The sequence below is a fragment of the Dermacentor silvarum genome, chromosome 2, assembly GCF_013339745.2.
Source record: "Dermacentor silvarum isolate Dsil-2018 chromosome 2, BIME_Dsil_1.4, whole genome shotgun sequence".
NCBI classification, from domain to species: Eukaryota; Metazoa; Arthropoda; class Arachnida; order Ixodida; family Ixodidae; genus Dermacentor; species Dermacentor silvarum.
The window spans coordinates 42320329-42342123 of NC_051155.1; the positions used below are offsets into that span (position 1 = coordinate 42320329).

Genomic DNA, 21795 nt, shown 5'->3' on the forward strand with positions numbered 1-21795 from the left:
TCGTCATGATTCCGTCGTCGTCATCTCATTTTCATCGTGTATTACGCTAGTGCATTACAGTTAAGTTTGACAGATCGCCGAAGTGGAATAACCCCAATTTCTGGGCATGTGCGGATGAACGCCGAGGGTGAAAAAGGGAAACACTGTATGCCTTTAGAAAAGACTACACTGCAAGAAGCTAAAAAGATGGCCGAAAGGGAAATGTCCAAACTTCCTGAGTATGGGCAATCGTCCGCAGTTATTAAAACTCGAGGTTCCAAAATAAATATACATTTTATTGCTGTCAAAGCTTTATAGCGGTGGAGGAAATAAGAGTTTGCGGGACAATTATCAACGCAATTATTTATTACAAAATTTTACCAATTAGCTATTTTCTTATTCATTTAAGGGACATGCCCTTGCAGATTGAAGGCACCCAGTACTCAAAGTATACTAACTTACCATAAAATGTGGTGAGCACCAGTTTCGAGAAATAGGAAGTCAGAATCTGCAGTCACATCCATTGCTGCTTCAGTTAGTGTTTCTTTACTGATGAAAAATTATGTAAAGAAATGTCTCAACTGTAACAGCAGTACCTTTCATGGTACGTTTACATTACATGTTTCTGAAAGTTGTTCTACACACTAAGCTTTCGAGAAATCGGCGATGATTTGAGTTCTGGCTGACCTCAGTTCTGCAATAAAAGCATGAACAGAAGTCGGGAATTAAAATGCAAATCAGTCAAATATTGTTAATATTCGTACTAACGATTATTGTGAAAATTTCGTTGTTGTGATTGGCATAAAATGTCTTCAGGAAAAATAACATTTTATGTCAAATTCTCCATCTTTATGATCACAGACAGTCTGAGTAATATTATGAGTATGAAGTATTAGTATGAAGTCCGAGTATAAATTACCTTCAGCTCCTTACTGATTTACAGTAGAGGTCATATATACAGGTTTGCACAAGCCTGCTTGCAGCAGTTACAATTGAAGGCATGACGCATCAAAAAAAGTTATCGCCTTTGAAATAGGCTGGCACATAGTTGATAATATCAGCATGAAATGTGCAACACACAGTATATTTCAAGAAATGCATCTCCTGTATACTACTGTTGTAGAGGTAAATACAGTATATATATATATATATATATATATTGTGTTCACATCAACAAAAGCAGTATACAGGAGATGCATATATATATATATATATATATATATATATATATATATATATATATATATGGGTATCCTACAAACCTTACTGCTCGGCTGCGAGCCATCTTCAAAGCGGATTTTCCACAAACAGCATTATGCCCAGTAGTCACATTAGTCAGGTCTCTGATAATTAGGTTTTGCACAAATGGTACACATGACATTGGCAATGGTGGCACGTTTTGCAATCACTATGCATTTCGGCATGCCACATTGTATGAATCGCAAAGCATTTTATAGAGTCATGAAGCGATGGCTCCCCCCCTTTGTAAATGATACGTGTCCATTTGCAGATGACAGAAACCGTTAACTTAAGCTATTAAGATTACTTCATTGGGATATGCAAAACAAAGGAAATGAAAGACACGACATCAGACTTGCGTGACCTTGCTGAATCACAACCTAGTTTCCCAGGAAGCAGTTGCAAGAAGTTCACTTACGTGTGATTCTATCACATGCTTTAAAACGTTGCCCGTATGGCTGTCTCTCTTGGAACTAGTGCTAAGTTCTGCGCTGCACGTGACAGTAAATATATACGCTCTGGAGTATTTAAATACGTAGTTTACAGCACAGGACATAATCAACCCAAACAATTTGGATTTTACCTATGCATAACCGATACCCCCATGTCCCTTATTTTCGCCAAATAGAGCATTTGTGTAACCTAGTGTTCACTCGGGAGCGTAGTAAACACAGCTTAATTGACCACATGACGATTTCCAGTGCTCGTTAAGCAATTTTCACCAACTGTATTTGATGAAAAGTGTAACAGCGCACACAAATTTGCTAAAGCTATCGCCTAATTTTCGCTAAATTTACTCTCGATGAAATTTGTAGTTCCGCCAGGGAAACAGGTAATTCTGCGTGCTCTGCAGACACACTCACAACGATACCGAGTGCTCGCATAGGTAAAGTACTTCAAACGAGGCAATTAATCCGCCCGTAACTTTGCCTACACATCCCTCATTGCCTGGCCCTTACTTTCGCCAAATGTAAACAGGGTGTTTCATTAGGTTAACGAAGACACCTGCGAACCTCGTAAAGTGCAAGGAAATACGAAAAAAAGAATGGTTGAACAATGATTTGTAATGGTCCTAATTAGGAAGAAACGATAACATTTTGCGATGCAGTAAACTTAACATTCCTACGATTTCAACTAAATATAAATTTTGTGCAACGCAGAGTTTTCTCGGGACATTAGGAAGCGCGTTTGGTAGCGGCCGTGGGAAATTTTCAAACATTTGCTTTCCAAATGGGCCCTATAACGTAAGACTATCCCCCTCCTCCCCCCCCCCCAATACGTTTTTATTCCAGTCTCCTGATGTCAAATGTATGTAACCGATGACGCTAGCATCGGGCAGTGACTCACAGTGTTCACAGCAGACTCAAGCAAATGAAACCCTCTCCTAGCTGATAGGAGGTCACTTTTGTTTGCTTTCAAAGCCAATAGCAATGCCTTACATGACAGATTTTTTTTCCCAATGGGCTTACCAGAGGCGAGGAGCATGTAGAAGTGGAAGGGATTTCGATGGGGCCGGGTCAACGCCTCCTAGATAGCACAAGGCCTCTGCACTTCGTTGCATGACGTCATGCTATTTTGCCCGACTGACATGGAATTCAATGGGGATGCTCCTAAGTAAGCAGCGGTGATTTTGACGTCACCGCTTTTGTCACGCCGGGCTTGGCAGTGGACATTTCGGTCCAAATAGCATGACGTCATAAAGCAGAGTGCACAGGCCTGCTATCTAGGAGGATTTGGCTGGGCTATATATATGTAGCGCATTGAAAGTAGATATCCTGATGAAGAAGGTAGTGGCAGCGTCTACAATTTGCCTGCTTCTTCTTGCTGAGCTTTCGGTGTCTGAGGGAAAACGGCGACGGCGTGCAACGGGAAGGTAAAATTACAGCTAAGATGGATTCTCTGCGCAGAAAAGTTTTCACAACGATGTCGTGTACGTGCTGAAAGGGCTCGACCAGCATTATAGTGCCACGCAAAAACTTTTATACCGCAAATAAATCGGTATTCGTCAAAATCCAAATCAGCATTCATTCCGGAAAGGGGAAGTCTCCAGCTGGTCAAAAAAATAATTCAAGTTTGTTTGGCATAATAGCATCTTTAATGCGTACACGTCACTTTGACGCGGTGAGGTAACTTTTGATGAATTACGGACGGCTGGTAATGAAAAAAGGCGTAGAATCGAAAGTAATTATTTTTCTTGTGTTCGGTCTAATCATGCATAATCAGTGTGGACACGTCATATCTTTCGTCCTTTGCTACACATCAGCGCTCGTTGCAGCCTAGCTCTTCCGATATTTGTAAGACAGCGCTCAAACCACCCAGAAAAGGCGCTTGAGTTGCTTGGATTTCCCCCTTTCCCCTGTCTACTCGAACAAAACTTCGCCTGGCTTTCAATGACTGAAAATGAAAATGAATTGACTGAATCAGACTGAATGAAAATGGATCGGCTTAGAATTAATAAGCTTTGTTTTTATACACTTTCAATCACTGGGTTTATTCATGGCGCCATTTTCACCAGTTTTGTCAAGATGAAGTCAATAGCTGCAGTGCATCTCGGTTCCTTGGGGATCCTCCTTGTCGCCATGACTTTCGCTCTAGCCGAAACTGAGCTGCTCGAGCGACAACCGAGGCTATCAAAATATCAAGATGCATGGAAGGTAAGTAAATTACGAATGAAGGATTCACCTTTCAGCGAGCCATTCGCTCATGCATCGTGTTGCACACAATTGCGATTGCTCGGTTTATGTGTCCTCGTGCTAGACAATCATGTCAAGTACAGTATCGTTCTAATTCGACGTGATATATACATATACTTACACACTAATAGTTAAGAGCAAACCACTTCTCACGTACTCTAACATCAGAATTTCACAGCGACGATATTGCTCCATTACAATTGGTTGACCATGCTTTTCCTCATGATTTTGTTTTCGCAAACCAACTGCACAGGGGTTTCTAAAGAAGTTGGTTCCGCGATCAGTTTCAATAAACCCCAGCTTGTTGTGCTTGCTTGAAAACCCGCTTGATCAAACAGCACAGTACTTGTTATTGTCAAACTTAATAATGCGACTAGTGTGTTCTTGGTGTACTCTGACCAGTCTTCGTTCCGACTGTCTAACTCGCCCGCGAAATATATGGGCTGGTCGCGAAGGTTTGAAAATGTGGGCCGTTCGCATGGGTATGGTATGTGCCACAGCTATGCGCCACTCTTTAATTGAACCTTTTTGACGCCAACTTCGGCCACTCTGTATATGCCGCTGGGTATGCGCAGACTTCACGGCAGCGCCGCCAGAAGGCGCAGCGTGTCCTAAGGGAATTAAGCGTGAGAGAGGAGCGCACACGCTTCATTCGTGATGCGTTTCAGCTATTTGCGTACTTGGATAGTTATCGTAGAGGATTTCTGGCAGAACTTCGTTCCTTTATAGGAGCAGTTCTCTGGGGTATAATGGGCCTAAATGCGGTTATTTATAGCTAATAACTGCATTCATAACCCATATGGTAATGCTTTATTCGGAATGTATACAGGTTTTGCGAACAGATTTAAAAATGTACTTGGTAAGCTGAGTTTTGCGAAGCACGCCTTTTGATTTGATTTATATCAATGGAGTGCATATTTAGCAATCGTTGGATTGTGCTCTCTTTCAGTCATTGACGGTGCCAGGACGTTACTACTTGTATATGAGGTCATACGAAGACGAGCCGTTCTATGGGGCAGACAGAAAATGTGTCTTTAACGAACTAGTCTCCATCAACGAGGAAGAAAAATACACCGTCAGCACGTTCGGATCTACCAGTACGAAGGACGGCACGACGTAAGATATTTTTTTCCCGGTTGTTAGTGGTCCCTGCATTTTGAAGAAAAAAATTGAAGCCTGGAATAAGGAGTCATTCATAACGTATTGCACCAGTAAAGGAACTTCCTCTCTCCCGCGCCCTCTCGTAGGGAGATGGTCAGATTTGATCAGAGGGCTAATTCATAATCAGGGAGGCAGGGATTCGTTTACCGTAAGTTCTGCCGTAAAGGAAGATTTGACCTCCTGGGATACTTGAAGAGAAGAAATTTACGATGAATTACTTCAAAGGTGAAACTCTTACTTTACAAGGTTTAGAAGAATACGCCGCATTGTTGTTGATCTCGTTTACAGGAGCACGCAAACGGCCTACGCATGGGCGCATGCATCTGAGGGCTACACGGTGCCGAATGTTATCGAAGCGTCAAACTCAAAAGGTAAGGAAAGTGGGTAGAGGAGTACTGTGATACCTCTAATTAGGGCACCATGTGCGTATGTGCTTGGTTGCGTGCGTTTGTCTCTCTCTCTGTGTGTGCTTGCATGCGTGTGTGTGCGCGTGTGTGTCTGTGTGTCAACCTGTGGCTAATAATCTGTTTCTGAAAGCACGCTCTTTGAAGTATAGAATATAGATATAGAATATTAATATTTCCCAGCAGGCTGGCCACCCATTATATTCGCCCCAAGGGTAATACGCAAACATTCTGCAGCTTGGTCGTTAACTAAGCTGACCTGCATACTAGCTTAGCCTAATTTATGTGCGTCGGAATCTTTTCTGTCAGTGTCCGTCCATCTCTCTAGCCAAATCAAAGAAGCCATCGCATCGCAAATATATTGCGGAAACATGTTATTTCATTCAGGCGCTCTTTAACGCGACTAATTTATTTTCTTAGTGGCACGAGCATCGCGTGACGCTCTTGTTTCTTGCGTGGCAACTTCCGGTTAGGGACCGACTTACGGTTTGTCAGAGAGGTGGGACGAAATTAAAAATAAATCATAGAAAAGTAAACACAAGTAGATTTCGATGGTTCTACTTATGGCTGACGATAGATATGACACGAGAGCAGATATTTAGTACAGAAAAAAGCTAGTAAGGAATAATTTGAAACAATTAAGGAAAATATAATTGCAGTACACCAAAGCCCACTATCCTACACTTTAGATACCCACCGCATCAGTACAGCATCCCGTGAAACTCCACGACCAGAAGTGACGTCATCAGTGACGTCACACTTAAACCAGCGGTAACCGCTCCTTATTAATTAAAATAAAAACGAGCTATTTAGTGCTACACACCACCTGACAGAGTGCACGCTTGCCTAATACAGCGGAGGGGTGAGTTCATTCCCTCCTCTCTCGTTTCTCCTCCCCCGGCGCGCTCCAGCTCCGTCGCTCGCTTTCTCGCGCGTGCCAGCTGCGCGCCGGCGCTCGCTACATGCTTTCATGTCAGCGGTGGAGGGACGCCTAAGGTGCGCTTCGTGCGCCGTCCGCTAGGGGGCTACGCGTCGCACCCTCCTTCGCTCCTCACACGCTCCTCTGTGCGTGGCGGTTTCCCGCCAGTTCGATTCGCATGCTCCTCCGAGTTCGCTTTCCCTCTCTACACCAAGGTACACCAACGCTGAAGTGCCAGACACCTAAGTCAAGGATTAGGGTTGTTTCTCATTTTTTTTCCGTCAGCGAGTGCTTTAAAATCTTATTTTTTAATAATCAAGATTGCTCCAACGCTCTGCTCTCTTGTATTGTCAGAGACGTGATAGTGCGCTTTCGAAGTGATTCGCTACTGAATTAGAAAATATATGATGGAGAAAAATTATACAGGGTACCCAGGTAGCATATAACCGCTTCAACGAACACGATTGCAGGCTAGTTGCAATGCCGTTGAGACATCATGGCTGGCGTGCTTATGAATGTCTTTGAATGTGAATGTCTACAGTGTGCACATGTAAATGTAAACGCCCAAAGTCAAAACGTCCGCCACACTCTTGATTGAACGTCAGCTGCGAGTGTCACATTCCTTTCTGTAACATTTTCCCTTAAGGTGATATAAACGATCATGTTTATTTATATTAGACATACTACAGTGATCTACTCAATACATATAAGTTCGTGAAACCACATGAAATGGCATCATCGGTCGGATTTCGATTGTGCAGTCATGTTTATTAAGTTGATCAACGGCACTTTAGCTTTCAGATGAAAAATGTTCAGGGGTGCACGTATCGATGACTCGTAAACCTCTCCTCTTTATTCTATTATGAGTTGACTTAAGGGTGTCCAGTGCTTATTAGACTGCATGCCGGAGATTAGCTACGCAAGCAACAGCCTTGAGCGCCAATCCTTGTTATTATTGTTGTACCTTGAAGTCAAAGTAGCACAAACGCTAAAAAAGACGGATGCAGAGTCAACACTGTGTAAGCGAATATGTTTGTTCTGTTTTTTACGCTTTGCAGCACTGTCGTGTTACAGATGTTTTCGAGAATACGCGACGCTTCACAACCAGATATTTTATGCCTGTAGGAGCAATAGACCAGATCCTCGTTACATTGATAGCATTGACAGGTTTTTATTTCTCTATATTAATTTTTGCAAAGGTCCATATTATTGACAGCACGATGTGGATGAATGTGGAACGTTTTCAGTCATCCATCAGGGATGTCAGTAGATTTCTTCCATTTATTGTACCAACAAATATCTTTCGGTAGTACAACCGCAGCGGTACTTAAGCCAAGGGGCGAAGTACAGACAGACAGACAGACAGACAGACAGACAGACAGACAGACAGACAGACAGACAGACAGACAGACAGACACACAGACAGACAGACAGACAGACAGACAGACAGACAGACAGACAGACAGACAGACAGACGGACGGACGGACGGGACGGACGGACGGACCGGACATACATACATACATACATACATACATACATACATGCCTGCATGCATGCATGCATGCATACATACATACATACATACATACATACATACATACATACATACATACATACATACATACATACATACATACGGACGGACGGACGGACAGGTTTTCATGGAAGTTGTGTTGCATTTTTCTGCCTTCCTATCCAGAAAAACTCTTCACCCTGGAGTATCCAGTAGCTTTCTCGGAGTACGATAACTGCGACATACTGAGGGTTCCTCACCGTGGCAATGGTACGTACTGAATGCTTACTTACTAAGAACACGTGCGTACTACATCGCTTTTACTAACCGGAGCTAAATCGTTTTACTGATTTTTCTATCTTTTAGCCTGCGAGCTTTGGGCAAAAGAAGGCAAGATACATCAGATCAAGTCGCTCTGCTTCTACGTTTTCCACCTTCTCTGCGGACCAGAAAAGTACTTCGTCTATGACAGAGACCTTTGCAGTCGAGAAGTGGTTCCTTGTGATTAATAATTAGTACGATGAATTAAAAAAAATGAAACCGTGAGCTTATACAGTGCAAGCACTGTGGGTGAGCCAGTGTAGCGAGCGCTGGCCGATGGCGAATAAGACTCCAGGAGCCTTGTGTTCTGCCTGCAGCGTTGCAGTCCTCATCTGCTGTTGTATTTTCCATTGTAGCCTCTGAAATGCGCGCACAGAGTCTGTGTGGGGCGTAATACACATAGAAACAACCAACTGCCATAGCTACTCGATTATTACGTAGTGATTGGCGGGTCCAGCTCCGAAACGCACATTAATTCTTCAGGGGCTTAAATTCTAAGTTTTTTTCCCCTATTCATAGGTTGAAGCTGAGTACGAATAGATGATCTGAGGACAGATGACAGGATGGCGACGACGAAGAGACTACAGCCGTTATTGTCGGTGTAACGTAAAGTACTGACGGATGGTCGGACACAGCGAACTGAGCGAACACAGTTGAGAGCTCTGAACTATTTTATCACTAAAAACAAAATTGCAGTAGAAGCAGCATCCGTATTGACAGAAACTGCTGGATGCTTCATAGGACTTGTTAAGTTCAGTGCAAATTTCCCGGTGATTGCGTTGAGTTACATAAGGAAAGTAGTAGTAGTAGTAGCAGTAGTAGTAGTAGTAGTAGTAGTAGTAGTAGTAGTAGTAGTCTTAGTAGTAGTAGTAGTAGTAGTAGAAGTAGCAATAATAGTAGTAATAGTAGTAGTAGTGGTGGTTGACAAACCTTATTACATACAGAAACCGGAAGGCTCCTACCCCAGTCACCCAGAGGGGTAGGGGGGGGGGGGGTGAAAAACGGGGTTTGTCTGGCAGTTTGGTGCCCCTATTTCAAGCCCAACTGGCACAGGCCATCCGCTCAGCCCCTTGGATTAGTCATACTGATCTTCCAGGGCCGGGCTAGACAGCAGCACGTCCCATTAGTTCCATGAGCTGTTTGTTTCGTGTTCTTCTCCTTGTTCTGCACAATCCCACGTGAGGTGAGAGTGTTGCTGTTGCTCCCGACTAGAGCACTGCATGGGACGATTTTCTCAACCCGGACGCGTTTTTACGTTGGGCTGCCCGCCCGAGCCCGACCAAAAGTTTCATGGCGAGAAATAATCTACGTTACCCGCCCGGCCCGGCCCGCCACCCCTTTACCTTAGGCCGAGCCCGGCCCGAACCGGGCTTGGGACCGAAAAAGATCACCGAGTGGCAGTAAACAAAAATAAAGATGATGAAAATAATTTATTCTTACGGCATAAATACATCTCATATGCAATTATGAACACTATTTGAGTGGTCTGAGCACAAATATCAGCGCGCGAAGTAGTACGAATGACCCTGCCGAGCAGTATCGCCAGTGTTATAACCTCGACCGGGTGAGGTGGGTCGTCACCGCAGGAATCAGGAGACGACGATAAAGGCGGACATCATGATGATGAAAAATAGAAAAGATTGTATTCACTTCATTGGTACATGGTTTTGACTCTATCCAAGTCTCGAGCGGTTCTGATTAACACGGCGGCCAGGACGGCCTTAAATCCCCTCGTGGTGGCCGATGTTTCCTTCGGGGAAGTCCTCTCTCCGGTGGTCAAGTTGATGACCTCCTCTCCCTCGGGTCTTCCTTCTTGGTAGCTCTCCGTTTTCGTCTGCTCCGTAGAGGTGAGACGCTTTCTCGGGGATGAAGGGGATCATCTCGTCACGGGAAAAGCGCTGGGGCTTGCTTCCCACATTGGAGAGATACAGATTCCAGGAAGATCATAACCTGCCGATGACTCCTTCGGGGAACTTGTGGAAGTGTCAGACCTCTGTCGGGCGGTCAAGTTAACGACCTCCTCTCCCTCGGGTCCTCCTTCTTGGTAGCTCGCCTTTTCGTCTGCTCCGTAGAGGTCAGACGCTCTCTCGGGGATGAAAGAGGATTATCTCGTCACGGGAAAGGCGCTCGAGCTTGATTCCCACATTTGACAGGTGCAGTTCCAAGCCGATCATAACAGCCCGTCCACCGCCACAGGAGGTCTCGAAGGGGTTGCAGCATCCAAGCACCTCGAAGAGACCGTAGACCCCGTGCCTCTGCTTTGTTTGGCCGTTCGTTCCAAGGCAGGCCAGGTGACACCATCTGGAAATAGACCACGCCAAGCCCAAGGCACAACAAACAGAGAGCACCCAACTAACCATGAGAACTGCCAGGTTCACACATTGTTCACACAAAACCTTATCAGAATTAAACCTGCAGCCCTCGTTCGAGCTTCCCCGAAAATTAACAAAAGGAAAAAAAACTAGACTTAAGTGCATATTTCAATTAACCTAATACCTAACGTTTTTGTTTCTCCTGCCCGGGAAAGCCACATTTATTGAGAGACTGAGAGTGCATTGAAAATTATCAGACGGATAAATGCTGCGCAGTGAGGTAGTTACTCGTTGGGTCAATAGTATCTGCCAGTACCAGCGCTTCTAAGGTAAAATGTACTGTGCTCTGATGACCGCTTGAACTCCTAATTAAGCTGATTCATAAAGTGGCATTTAAAGCCAGAAAACCAAAAGCCATACTCTATCTGCATTGGTAGCCGATAAACGCACCTACCCCTACCCTGTAAGCATTGAATTACTCAAAATGGTTTGTTTGTACAAACCTCCAATGTCAATGCCTATCTACAAAAACAGCGCGTTCACGAGCCACCACCGTCTCAAAATCTGCTTCGCAGTGTTATTCGCGTAACTGGCGCGCATAACAATCATCACAACGAATCACCGAGATTAACGCGGAACCTTTGAAATTAAAAGAAATAAGGTCTTAATAACTAACAAATGAAAAGAAAATGCAACGTGCTCTATTTACAAATTTACAAACGGGAACCTTATGGAGGCGCCCAATTCGACAATTACTACCTCCTAATGCGCACTCGACTAGGTCGCAATCTGAAAGTCATTGCGCCTCGTCATGGGCAATAAAGGGTGCCAGACATACACTGCCCCCTCCCGTCACCTGTCAATTCGTGTGGCCGCAGCTTTCTTTCGCGTCTCAGAGAGGGAGGCCGTAAACGCGAGGAGAATCGCCATTCTTCCTTTACTCTCCCTCTCGCGGCGCATTCCCCCTCATTGACTGTTTGACTGGGCCTGTGCATGCGCGCGTACCTCAGCCAGGTTGCCCCTTTCAGCCGCAGTCCTACTCGCGGAGACGCGCCCTGTTCTGTTGTCATCCGCCTTTGGCGACGTCTCCGTTTTCTTAACCATCATAACGAGCCCTTTGAAGTTCTGCATGATGGCCCTTTGTTTACGGGCTGCGGTGTGGCTTCTTTCTCGAATTTGCGCTGCGCTAAATACTTCGCTCGTTTGCGCCGTCTGAAAAATTTTTGCATTGCCAGGCGGCCACCGAATGTGCCTCTGCAATCCCCGATCGTCCGGTTCCTGCCCTGTTTAGCCGCCATGTCAGTCTCCTCTCTTTTGGACGATTCCGGACCGTCGTTCAAATGCGGAGGTACAAGGGAGTTTTTCAGCGCCTCCTTGAACTTTTTAGGGCTGCTGAAACAAGCCTTGTCTCCGCAAGGAACGGCCTCCGGAAGAGCCACTGTTTCCACTTTCGTGGCGCAATCGTTCTCTTCTACCGCGATTTCCTGAGCCGTGTTACGCGGGAGAGCTTGGACCGTAGGGTCGCCAAAACTCAGGCCCTTTTTCTTTAGCAGCATCTCCGAGCGATTTGAAAATAAGTAGGGGTATTGCTTGGACAGATTTCGTGATACCGCGGCTTCAGTCATCAATAGACCGAACGGCCCCTCGATCTTTACGCTGGCTATGGGCAAGCAAACACTATCCTCCTCAACTACCTGCCGGATCCACGCATGTTCCCCGGTGAAATCCTCAGGTTGCACATACGCAGGGTGGACGATGTCCATTGTCGCAGCCGAGTCCCTAAGTACCCTGCATGGCGTTCCGTTCACTGCGAGGCCGCGAAGGTAGGGCTCTAAGAGCGCCAAGTTGTCGTCGTCATTCACGAAAGGAAAAAAACAATTCTAGGCTTTCTACAGCCGATCGCAAGGTGTCCAGGCTCCTGGCAACGGAAACAGACGACCGGTTTTCTAGCCTCAAACGCCTTTTTTGTTTTTCTTTCGTCTTTCATTGTGGTTTCATTCTCTCCGGAATTATCGGTCGGCGCGTCATTGGTCCCACGTCCAGCCTTCTCGTTGTGAAAGGGGCGCTTGTTTTCTTCTTTGCTGAATTTAGTGAAGGGCCTGACGCGTGTTTTCTCGGATTCGCGACGTGCGGCGAATTCATCTGCTAGCACTGCAGCCCGTTCCAAGCCCTTTTCGCCCGACCTATCTTGAATCCAAAGGCGCATCTCTTCGCTCAAGGACCCATAGAACTGCTCCTTGCAGATTAGCTCCACAACCTTGTCGTGACAACCGAACGCGTCTTCCCCTTTTAGCCACTCAATTAAATTGGCTTACAATTTATAAGTGAAATCTTGATAAGACTCGCCAGGTGTCCTAGCTGCCTACCGAAAACAGCGGCGGAAAGCCTCCGCTGAGAGCCGATATTTTCTTAGCAGCGCAGCTTTTACTTTCTGATAGTCTTCTGACTCGTCCTTCGTTAGCCTTGCAATTATTTCGGTTGCTTCGCCAGGAAGAACGGTCAGAATCTGTTGCGGCCAACTCTCTAGGCCAACCCGTTTCTCTCGCAGGTTCGTTCAAAAATAACGAGAAACAATCCCATGTCATCGTTAACCTTGTACCACGGCATGAGATCCCTTATTTTCACTCTTGCTTCGCCTGAATGCCTTTTATCAATTGAGAGGTTATTTGCTGATTGCCTGGCCAGATCCCGCTGCACGTCTAGTTCTTTTAGCTTTAGTTCGTGAGCTCTCTGTTCCTCGCGTTCCTTTCTTTCTGCAGCTTCCTTTTGATCAGCTCTCTGCCTTTCCCTCTCTTCTGCAGCGTTTTGCTCAGCTTTCTCAGCTCTTTGCCTTTCTTTCTCTTCTGCAGCGTTTTGCTCAGCTTTCTCAGCTCGTTTCTCTATCTCTTCCCATGCTTCTGAAATTTCGTCCTCAAGAGCTCCGCACTTCTCAATCGCCTCAATAAGCTGCGGCTTTCTCTGACTTTTCCCGACCTCAATTCCCAGCTCTTCACAAAGTAATAACAACTCTGGCTTTTTCCGTTTGCCCAAATCCATGGTAAATCCCGAACGAGGACTTTCTTACTCTGGTGTGACGTGAGGAAGCTTTCAACAGGAGCCTGCACGTACAGAAACTAATTCGCCGTTTTAGAAAACACACAAGCTAAAACCTGGCAAATTCTCAAAGAAAGTCAAGCGCTCACCATTCTGTTGAAGCCAGGACGAAGGGTGGAGTATCCCATTGCTGCCAACCAGCTGATATAATCTCGACCGGGTGAGGTGGGTCGTCACCGCAGGAATCAGCAGACGACGATGAAGGCGGGCATCGTGATGATGAAAAATAGAAAAGATTGTAATCACTTCATTGGTACATGGTTTTGACTCTATCCGAGTCTCGAGCGGTTCTGATTAACACGGGGGCCAGGACGGCCTTAAATCCCCTCGTGGTGGCCGATGTTTCCTTCGGGGAAGTCCTCTCTCCGGTGGTAAAGTTGACGACCTCCTCTCCCTCGGGTCTTCCTTCTTGGTAGCTCGCCGTTTTCGTCTGCTCCGTAGAGGTGACACGCTTTCTCGGGGATGAAGGGGATTATCTCGTCACGGGAAAAGCGCTGGGGCTTGCTTCCCACATTGGAGAGATACAGATTCCAGGAAGATCATAACCTGCCGATGACTCCTTCGGGGAACTTGTGGAAGTGTCAGACCTCTGTCGGGCGGTCAAGTTGACAACCGCCTCTCCCTCGGGTCCTCCTTCTTGGTAGCTCGCCGTTTTCGTCTGCTCCGTAGAGGTCAGACGCTCTCTCGGGGATGAAAGAGGATTATCTCGTCACGGGAAAGGCGCTCGAGCTTGATTCCCACATTTGACAGGTGCAGTTCCAAGCCGATCATAACACCAGCAGTTTCCAACGGCGCGACCTTGATGCGGCCCAATCCACTTCGATCGCAGCGCCGCCATAGTATTTTTCCACGTCGGGCGCCTCATTGCAAAGCATGCGGCGCCCCAGCCGCTCGTCCCACTCAACCGTATTCCAGTCCACTATAGCCGAAGCGCAGCCACGACCGGTCGTGAGCGCAGCGCATGGATAGAATAAATAGAGAAAGAAAGCTACTCATTCGTCCATGGTGCAGCGTAATGCGCTGCTGCTAGGCGGCCGGTTGGGAACATGCGTGCAATCATGAATGGACGCAGTGCCGTATTTCAGCCGCGTGACGAATTATCTTATCTTTCCAGTAATCGTTTTACCAATTCGCCTTTGAAGAATCAGCAAGTCGCGAACGCGCTTGCACCGCGCTGAAAGCATTAATTACATTGCTTTAGGTAAGGAATACAATGACATCATTTGGTTAGAGGTGACTTCGGTATTTCCGGACTTTTACATTCTGTTCATACAGCACAAAATACGATGGAAGACGAAAAGGGATGTACACAGGAGTAGCACTGCTAGCTTACAGCTGCGCCGGGGCAATAGGTTTTTCAGAGTCGAGACACGCGAGGATAACTCGCTGCACGTTACATGCACACCACCAGAAAGTCCGAGCCCAGCCCGGGCCCGGGTAAAAAAGCATATGCCGTGCCCGAGCCCGGCTCGAGCCCGTGAAAAAACTGCCCTACCCGGCCCGGTCCGGGCTTTCGGGTAAGCCCGAGCCCGTGCAGTGCTCTACTCCACACCACGGGCATATGTCATAAGGAAATTAGCGCAAAATAACGTAAGAAATGCAGACGACTGGACAGAGCATTACAACCACGAGAGTCCCGTCATCTGTGTTTGTTCTGCTATTTGACACTATGTTCTATAGCGTGGCAGTTCACCAACTAATCAGTTGGCAAAGTTGGCAGTTCACTAACTACCCCAGCAAGGAAAGTGTTCTTACGTGACAGTTACCCAAACAGCCCAGTCGGTTCGTCACAGGAGATCATGGTCAACATCCTGATCAAGAGTTGCCAAACTTAATTCAGTTATTGTAGAAATGGCTCCCCAAGGTACGTGGTACATCCCACACTTTGATTCGCAGCTATCTGTGTAACTGAGCACAATTTGTCGCTATTGATGACATGAGGTCAGACTTACAATCAATTAAATACGGGGTGCCACTAGGATCAATTCTAGGTCCTACACTGTTCCTTATCTAGATTAATGATATTGTTTCTCTTCCTCACACCCCCGAACTAGTTCTTTATGCAGATGACACGATCGTTTTTTTTTCTTCTGCTAGCTTGACTACTCTCGCACCTTTGGCAAATACCTGGTTACAGCATTTATCGGAATGGTTATATGCCAATCAACTAGAATTAAATGTGATCAAACGATGTTTTTAATATTCCACGCCCTCGACAAACCTGTTATATCTCACAACCTAATTACTTTCCAATCTGAGGTGCTAGAGCGCGTAACATAAATACACATTTTTAGTTCAGTGTCACGAAAATCTGCGATGGACGCAGCATGTAGAGCGTGATACCTATTGTTTAGGAAGCGATAGGTATGTTAAACAGACACCGTACCTTATTACCCAGGCACCTTAAAAAACCAGCTCTATTTTTCTTGAATTCATTCCCGTCTTCATTACGGTATCCTCAATTGGGGAGTTACGTCTCAAAACAATTCAAATAATCTATACCTCATGCAAAAAATAGCTGTCCGTTTTATTCTCAACTTATCCTACCACGAACATGTTTCCTCCCATTTCATCGCAGACCATTTTCTTAGCATTCCTGCTATGTACAGTCATCGTCTTTCTGAACTTAATTTTGCTCAATACACAGTTGACTATCAGTTATTCCTATCTACGTACACAAACGCCTCCCAGAAATACAATTTCAGGCGTTTGATATTTGACAAGCCAAAAACAAGAACTAATTATGGAATGCAGCTATTGGCAAATTCTGAATCTTTTAAATACCGACCCCAATTACTGTCTTTAAATACACGTTCTCCTTCATTAACGTCATTAAGCAAGCAATCGAAGGTATAATTCATTGAATCTGACGTCGCATTATGAATAATATAGTTTGATCACTGGTCGTTCTGAAAGTTGTATATTGATTGTAGGTGTATACTGGATGTATGTTATTTTGTTGTAATCTGCAATGCCCTACGTATCATTTATGCTACACTGAGCTTGATGCCTCAAAATGCTGATTGAAGTGCGGGAAACCTAATCCAAGCCCATAGTTGCGTCTTTATTATGCTAGAGTTAAGTTTCAGTTGTGAATAGCGCAACAATTTATTTGCAAATAATTAATTAGTACCATAATTAAGTTGTAACTGAAAAACATTTCCTGTATTTTTTTCTACTAATGTGTTCTTCATGGCTAGAAGTAAATTCGACAATTGGCTCCAATTTTCCATGATGTGGAACTGTGTTTGGGCATTACAGGGTTAACTCCGGTTGTATATTCTGTTACTGTTATTTGTCAATGCCCAATGTAGTAGGCAAAATCTACTTATGATTTACTGCAGGTGTGCATGTATGACCTGTATGTTAATTTCAGTCTTGTACGAGAATACTTTGTCGAATGAATGCTAATGGGGTGCTAGAGGCTAGTCAGGTGACTATATAATGTTACCTTTTGCCCCAAGCATCGTGACAAGCCGAATACACTCTGCAACGAAAACATCAAAATGCATTGCACAAGAGTATAGGAGAATTTTGACGCCGCCTATGTGCTGGCAGAGAGTTTACTCGCATAACATACCGTGAATGCAATGCGAATAATAATTTCCGCATTTTAATGAATACCAATCTCTATTTAAATAAATACCTACTTACTAATTCTTGCGCTTTTAGTAGCCGTCATTGGCTTATCGCTGTTGAATAAAACATAGAAACATCAGCTGAGCATACGAAAAGTATTTGCAAGAGGAACAATTGTGGAGTAAAATGATCACAAATTTATTGGCAATTGGCTTATAAACAAGTGCTTTAAGATATCGTGCTTAAGACAACTGTGTGTCCCAGTAGTTTCAGCTCCGAATTAGCCATATCGTGCTTAAATATAGATCCTGTCCATAATATTACATGAGAATATAAGATCCTGTAGGAAAGTTTGTATGTTCCCATATAAACCCATATGATCATTTAGGATTATGCTGCGGGGAATGGGGGTCTTTTACAATGGAGATACAATATGTACGTGCGCCGAAACCGTCTCGATTTTTGTTGGCGTAGTTTAAATTTCTCTGAGTATTTTCGAGCACCTGCGAACATATGGTCCTTTTTAATTTCGAACCAGGTCCTGCAATGGTGTCCTCGTTGGGGCGTTCTTGTTCTCACCGGACGTGACAATTTTAACCACGTGAGTGCAGTGGCAATTTGAAAGGTGGATTGAAATATATCTACAAAATTTCAGTGTAACACTTTTAATTTATATGACCTGCGAAAAAACAGATACGGTACACAAAAAGAAGCGACGGAAGAAAGAAACCGTGTCTGTTGTCGCGCTGGTCATATCAGTGTAGAATGCGAACTAGCCTGGATCGGTAACATTCTTAAACCGTACAACGTCTTCACACACTATGGCGGATTATAACTTAGGGCGTTCTGCAGCTGAACACACGGTCACGGGTTCCATTCATGGCCGCCGTAACCACATTAGACGGTGATAGAATGCAAGAGCGCTCCTATATCGCAAGAGCGCTTTGGTTGCACCCACTTCAAGGATGCCTGGTGGTCAAATTTACCCGGAGCTCTTTACTACGATGTCCCAAAGCAAGCCGAGAGTTACATTAGGACGTTTAAACCCCATATTTGATAACATTAAATTCATTAACATTTATGGCTCTTGGCACCTGGTTTAGTAGCAAAGGAGGTTAAGATGTATACTTTGACGAAGCTAGCAACGACGGCTGAGCGACGAGGAACACTTTATTGAGAGAGCTGTAGAGCCATCGGTTAGGGTACCCAGGCTTCCAAGCAGATGATGCTTAGAAGCGTTTCTGTCCCTTTCCGACGACTAGTCAGAGAGGCCAAGTTAAGGATACACCACTTTTTTAAAGTAAAAAGATGGATACATGCAGTGTCTAGCAGCGGTCGCTTATCAGCTCGCTCGTTTCTCCTTTTATAGCGAAGCTGTATACGCTTAGGCGAAACGTCCGTCCGTGCCCAGGAAGGCCCTCCGCAGGAACCAGTGCATATGCGCAAAAAAAAAAGAAAGAAGCTGAATTGGAGAGGAGTTCGGAGCAAGAGGAGAGGGAATGTCTGGGTCTTTCACCTCGAAGTAACACGTGTTGGTAAAGCACAAACACCCTCGCAGCCTAGACATGGAGTGCGCACGCGCCAGGTGTGAGGAAGCAAGGGTGAAAAAGAACGCCTGGATTGCAATTGGCTGCGCGGTTCATGACGTCATTCCTCTCTCGCAGCGGTGCGCGCACGCGTAATTCTCTCTCCCACATCGCAACGGTACAGCCACGTCTTGTGCGTTCTCCCTAGGAGCAGCTCACGTACGAAGAACGGCGCCGCGAACAGCGCCGGGAGTCGGCCAGCCGCCGCCGTGCCGCCAACGCCAAACGTGTCCGTGTCTTCATTTCTCGGCATAAAGGGGCGCGTAAAGTGACACATAATTGCGTAAGAGAGTTCAGGAACACTTCATTATACCCGTGCGTTAAACCTTATGATAAACACGGTGACCGCACCTTTTCAGCTTCGCTGGTCAACCATCTGCACAGGGTGTAAGGGCCGAACATATTTTTATCTTTACATACTCGTTTAAGTACGCTTAATAACGTGGTAAACTTTTTAGAGCGCAAACAAGAGACAAGGCACAAAAGGGAGGTGAAACACAGTACAGGCGCTTCCAAGAGCAGGTGAAAATTCGAAGAGCAGGTGAAAAAAACTGCTGGTGGCAGGTTTCCCTCCAACAGTCATCTCTGCGGTTGCTGACGGTCTATTGCAGAAGTTGAATAAAGGAAAAAAGGACAAAGATTTCGGCGGGAAGAAACGTGCGCTTGAGGTTATTCCGCACATCCACAAAGTTTCGCATAACCTCAAGAAGGTGGCCAATAGGCACGAAGTTGGAGTGGTTTTTTCTGCCCCCAAGAAACTCGACCGACGTGGCCCCCGCATAGCCACAGCAGGCGAAACAAGGCGAGGTTGCCTTAAGAACCACCTTTCGCCCTATCTCAGCTGCATCTGCGGAGTTGTCTATGAAATTCCTTTGCTTTGTGGCAAAAGCTATATTGGTCAAACAGTGTTAATGACCGATTTAGAGAACACGCTTGAATATTAAAAAGAAGGAGTAAACGCATTTGGCGGATCACGTGGATCTTGTGGATGTGAGGCACTATTTTTGACGCTAGGATTCTTGGTAGGAGCCGCAATGAGCAAGCCCGCTTGTTACTAGAAGCTTATCACATAGAAAAGAGGGGGAAGGTTGCATCAGTGAACCTTCTTTAAGTCTCTACGCTCAAGAGTTTAGATACCTCGACGCGCATGCAAATTAGTCAGCCATTTCTTATACTTTGCCTTTATCATGTGTTTTTTTCCTTATGGTGTTTTTTTTTCATTTTCATGTACGTTACTGCGCATGTGCCTTTTTCATATATATTTCATGACGACATTGTGGAATAAACAGTTGAAAGTAGCGCCTGTCCTGTGTTTCACCTCCCTTTTGTGCCTTGTCTCTTCAGACAGAGTACACCAGATGAGGTTCACTGACGAGTGCCCCAAAAGGCCTCCGCACATAGACGACCCAATAATACTCAGACATCCACTAATGAGAGGCTGAGGAAGAAGAAGAACGCAAGCGCCAGGGTTCCATCTCGGCTCCTGCACTCTTGAATGATTTCGGCAAGATTGTCGCTTCTAATCTCCAAAATGTTGGTACCAACGCACGTCTAAGCGGAAGAGGATCACATCGATATCAGACTTTCTCCGGTGGGTGGTGTCTTTTCCATTTTATGAACGTGTTTGTGCTCGGACCACGCTGCCGCCTTGCTGGCCCTAACGACAAGCCAAGCCCGGCGTAGCGCCGATCGGCGCCACCAAGTGTTGCTAGAGCAACGATTCCGAGATGTCAGTGACTATGCAGATGACGGTTGAAGGGGAGGACCTTCCTGCTGAAGAATTTTCGCCAGAATTTGGATGGCAGTCGGCAGTTTCGAAGCGTATGTCTGCAAAGGTGGACTCGGCCAACCGCCCTGGCTGCGGCATATGGGAGAATAGGCCTAACGCCGGCGCCTTATTCAGAACACAGGACAATGGAAATAAACTCAAGAGCAAGATCATCAGGGCGTCGCGGATGCCTCCCATGCCCAAGGAACATGCCAAAATTATCATACGACCCCGCGGAGGGCTGAATATTGCCAAGATAGGACCGACCGTGATCGGTAAGGCGATTGTGGAAGCGGCGGGTCTTACCCCGACGCAGATAAGCTCGGACGTAATTTGTCCTAACATACAACAAAACATTATGGTGGCCAGCACGCCCAACCGAGACAACGCTTCAAAATACACAAGAATCAGGACACTTCATGTGGCTGGAAGAATGTTTCAAGTCAGTGCATACGAGGCCGCTCCCCACACAACGTGTAAAGGAATAATCAGACACATCGACCTGAACGACAGTCAATCGGACCTCGAACGCAACATCGTCAACGAGAGAAACCCGCTGGCCTTGGCGGTCAAGAGAATTAAGAACACAGGCACAATCATCATAGCTTTCGACGGGCTCAAGGTTCCGAACTTTGTACGCTATGGCCCAGTCCTTGTGAAGTGCTTTCTCTTTTGCAAACAAGTCGATATCTGCTACGCGTGCGGCAAGCTCGGCCATCGTGCCGACGTTTGCCCGACTCCTGAAGAGTCCACCTGGAGGGGATGTGGGGCAGTCAACCCGGACGATCAACACCAGTGCACGCCAAAGTGTGGGTTGTGCGGGGGCCCACACCCTACGGCGGACAAAACATGCAAGGAGAGATTCCAGATCCCGTACGTCGTCAGAAGGAGACGATGGAAGAGAGCGACTGTGGAAGCTTCGAGAAATGGGGCTTCGCCACCACCACAGAGCAGCGAGATCAAAAATAAGTTGCAGCAAGCTCCACCGCACGAGCATAGGGAACGCTCCCGATCCAGGGCACGTTCTCGCTCCAGAGGGAGCTCCCGGAGACGCTCTCGATCCAGAGGGCGCTCTTGTTCCAGAACCAGGACCAGATCCCGCTCCAGGGGTCGCTCCGGATCCCAGCGCCGAGGCAGTCAAGTCCGGTTCAAGTCCTGCTCGAGGTCCTGCTCCAGGGATCGCCGACCCGAGTACCACCCGACCTGGGCCGACCGAGTTCGAGGAAC

General features: G+C 46.0%; 1 protein-coding gene across 1 annotated transcript; it reads left to right on the forward strand.

The window, feature by feature from the left end:
* Positions 1-3738: 3738 nt before the first annotated feature.
* Positions 3739-8434, forward strand: LOC119440913 (male-specific histamine-binding salivary protein). The gene is made up of 5 exons (XM_037705722.2): positions 3739-3872; positions 4861-5027; positions 5361-5443; positions 8096-8179; positions 8276-8434. The coding sequence occupies exons 1-5, from the start codon at positions 3744-3746 to the stop codon at positions 8416-8418; spliced, it is 606 nt and encodes a 201-aa protein (XP_037561650.1). The 5' UTR covers positions 3739-3743; the 3' UTR covers positions 8419-8434.
* The last annotated feature ends 13361 nt before the right edge of the window (positions 8435-21795 follow it).

Excerpts from the sequence above, each read along its gene's own strand:
- LOC119440913 (XM_037705722.2), top strand. The coding sequence starts at position 3,744 with ATGAAGTCAATAGCTGCAGTGCATCTCGGTTCCTTGGGGATCCTCCTT. Across the intron at positions 3,873-4,860 it reads AATATCAAGATGCATGGAAG|TCATTGACGGTGCCAGGACG; the intron begins GTAAGTAAATTA and ends GCTCTCTTTCAG. Across the intron at positions 5,444-8,095 it reads CGAAGCGTCAAACTCAAAAG|AAAAACTCTTCACCCTGGAG; the intron begins GTAAGGAAAGTG and ends CTTCCTATCCAG.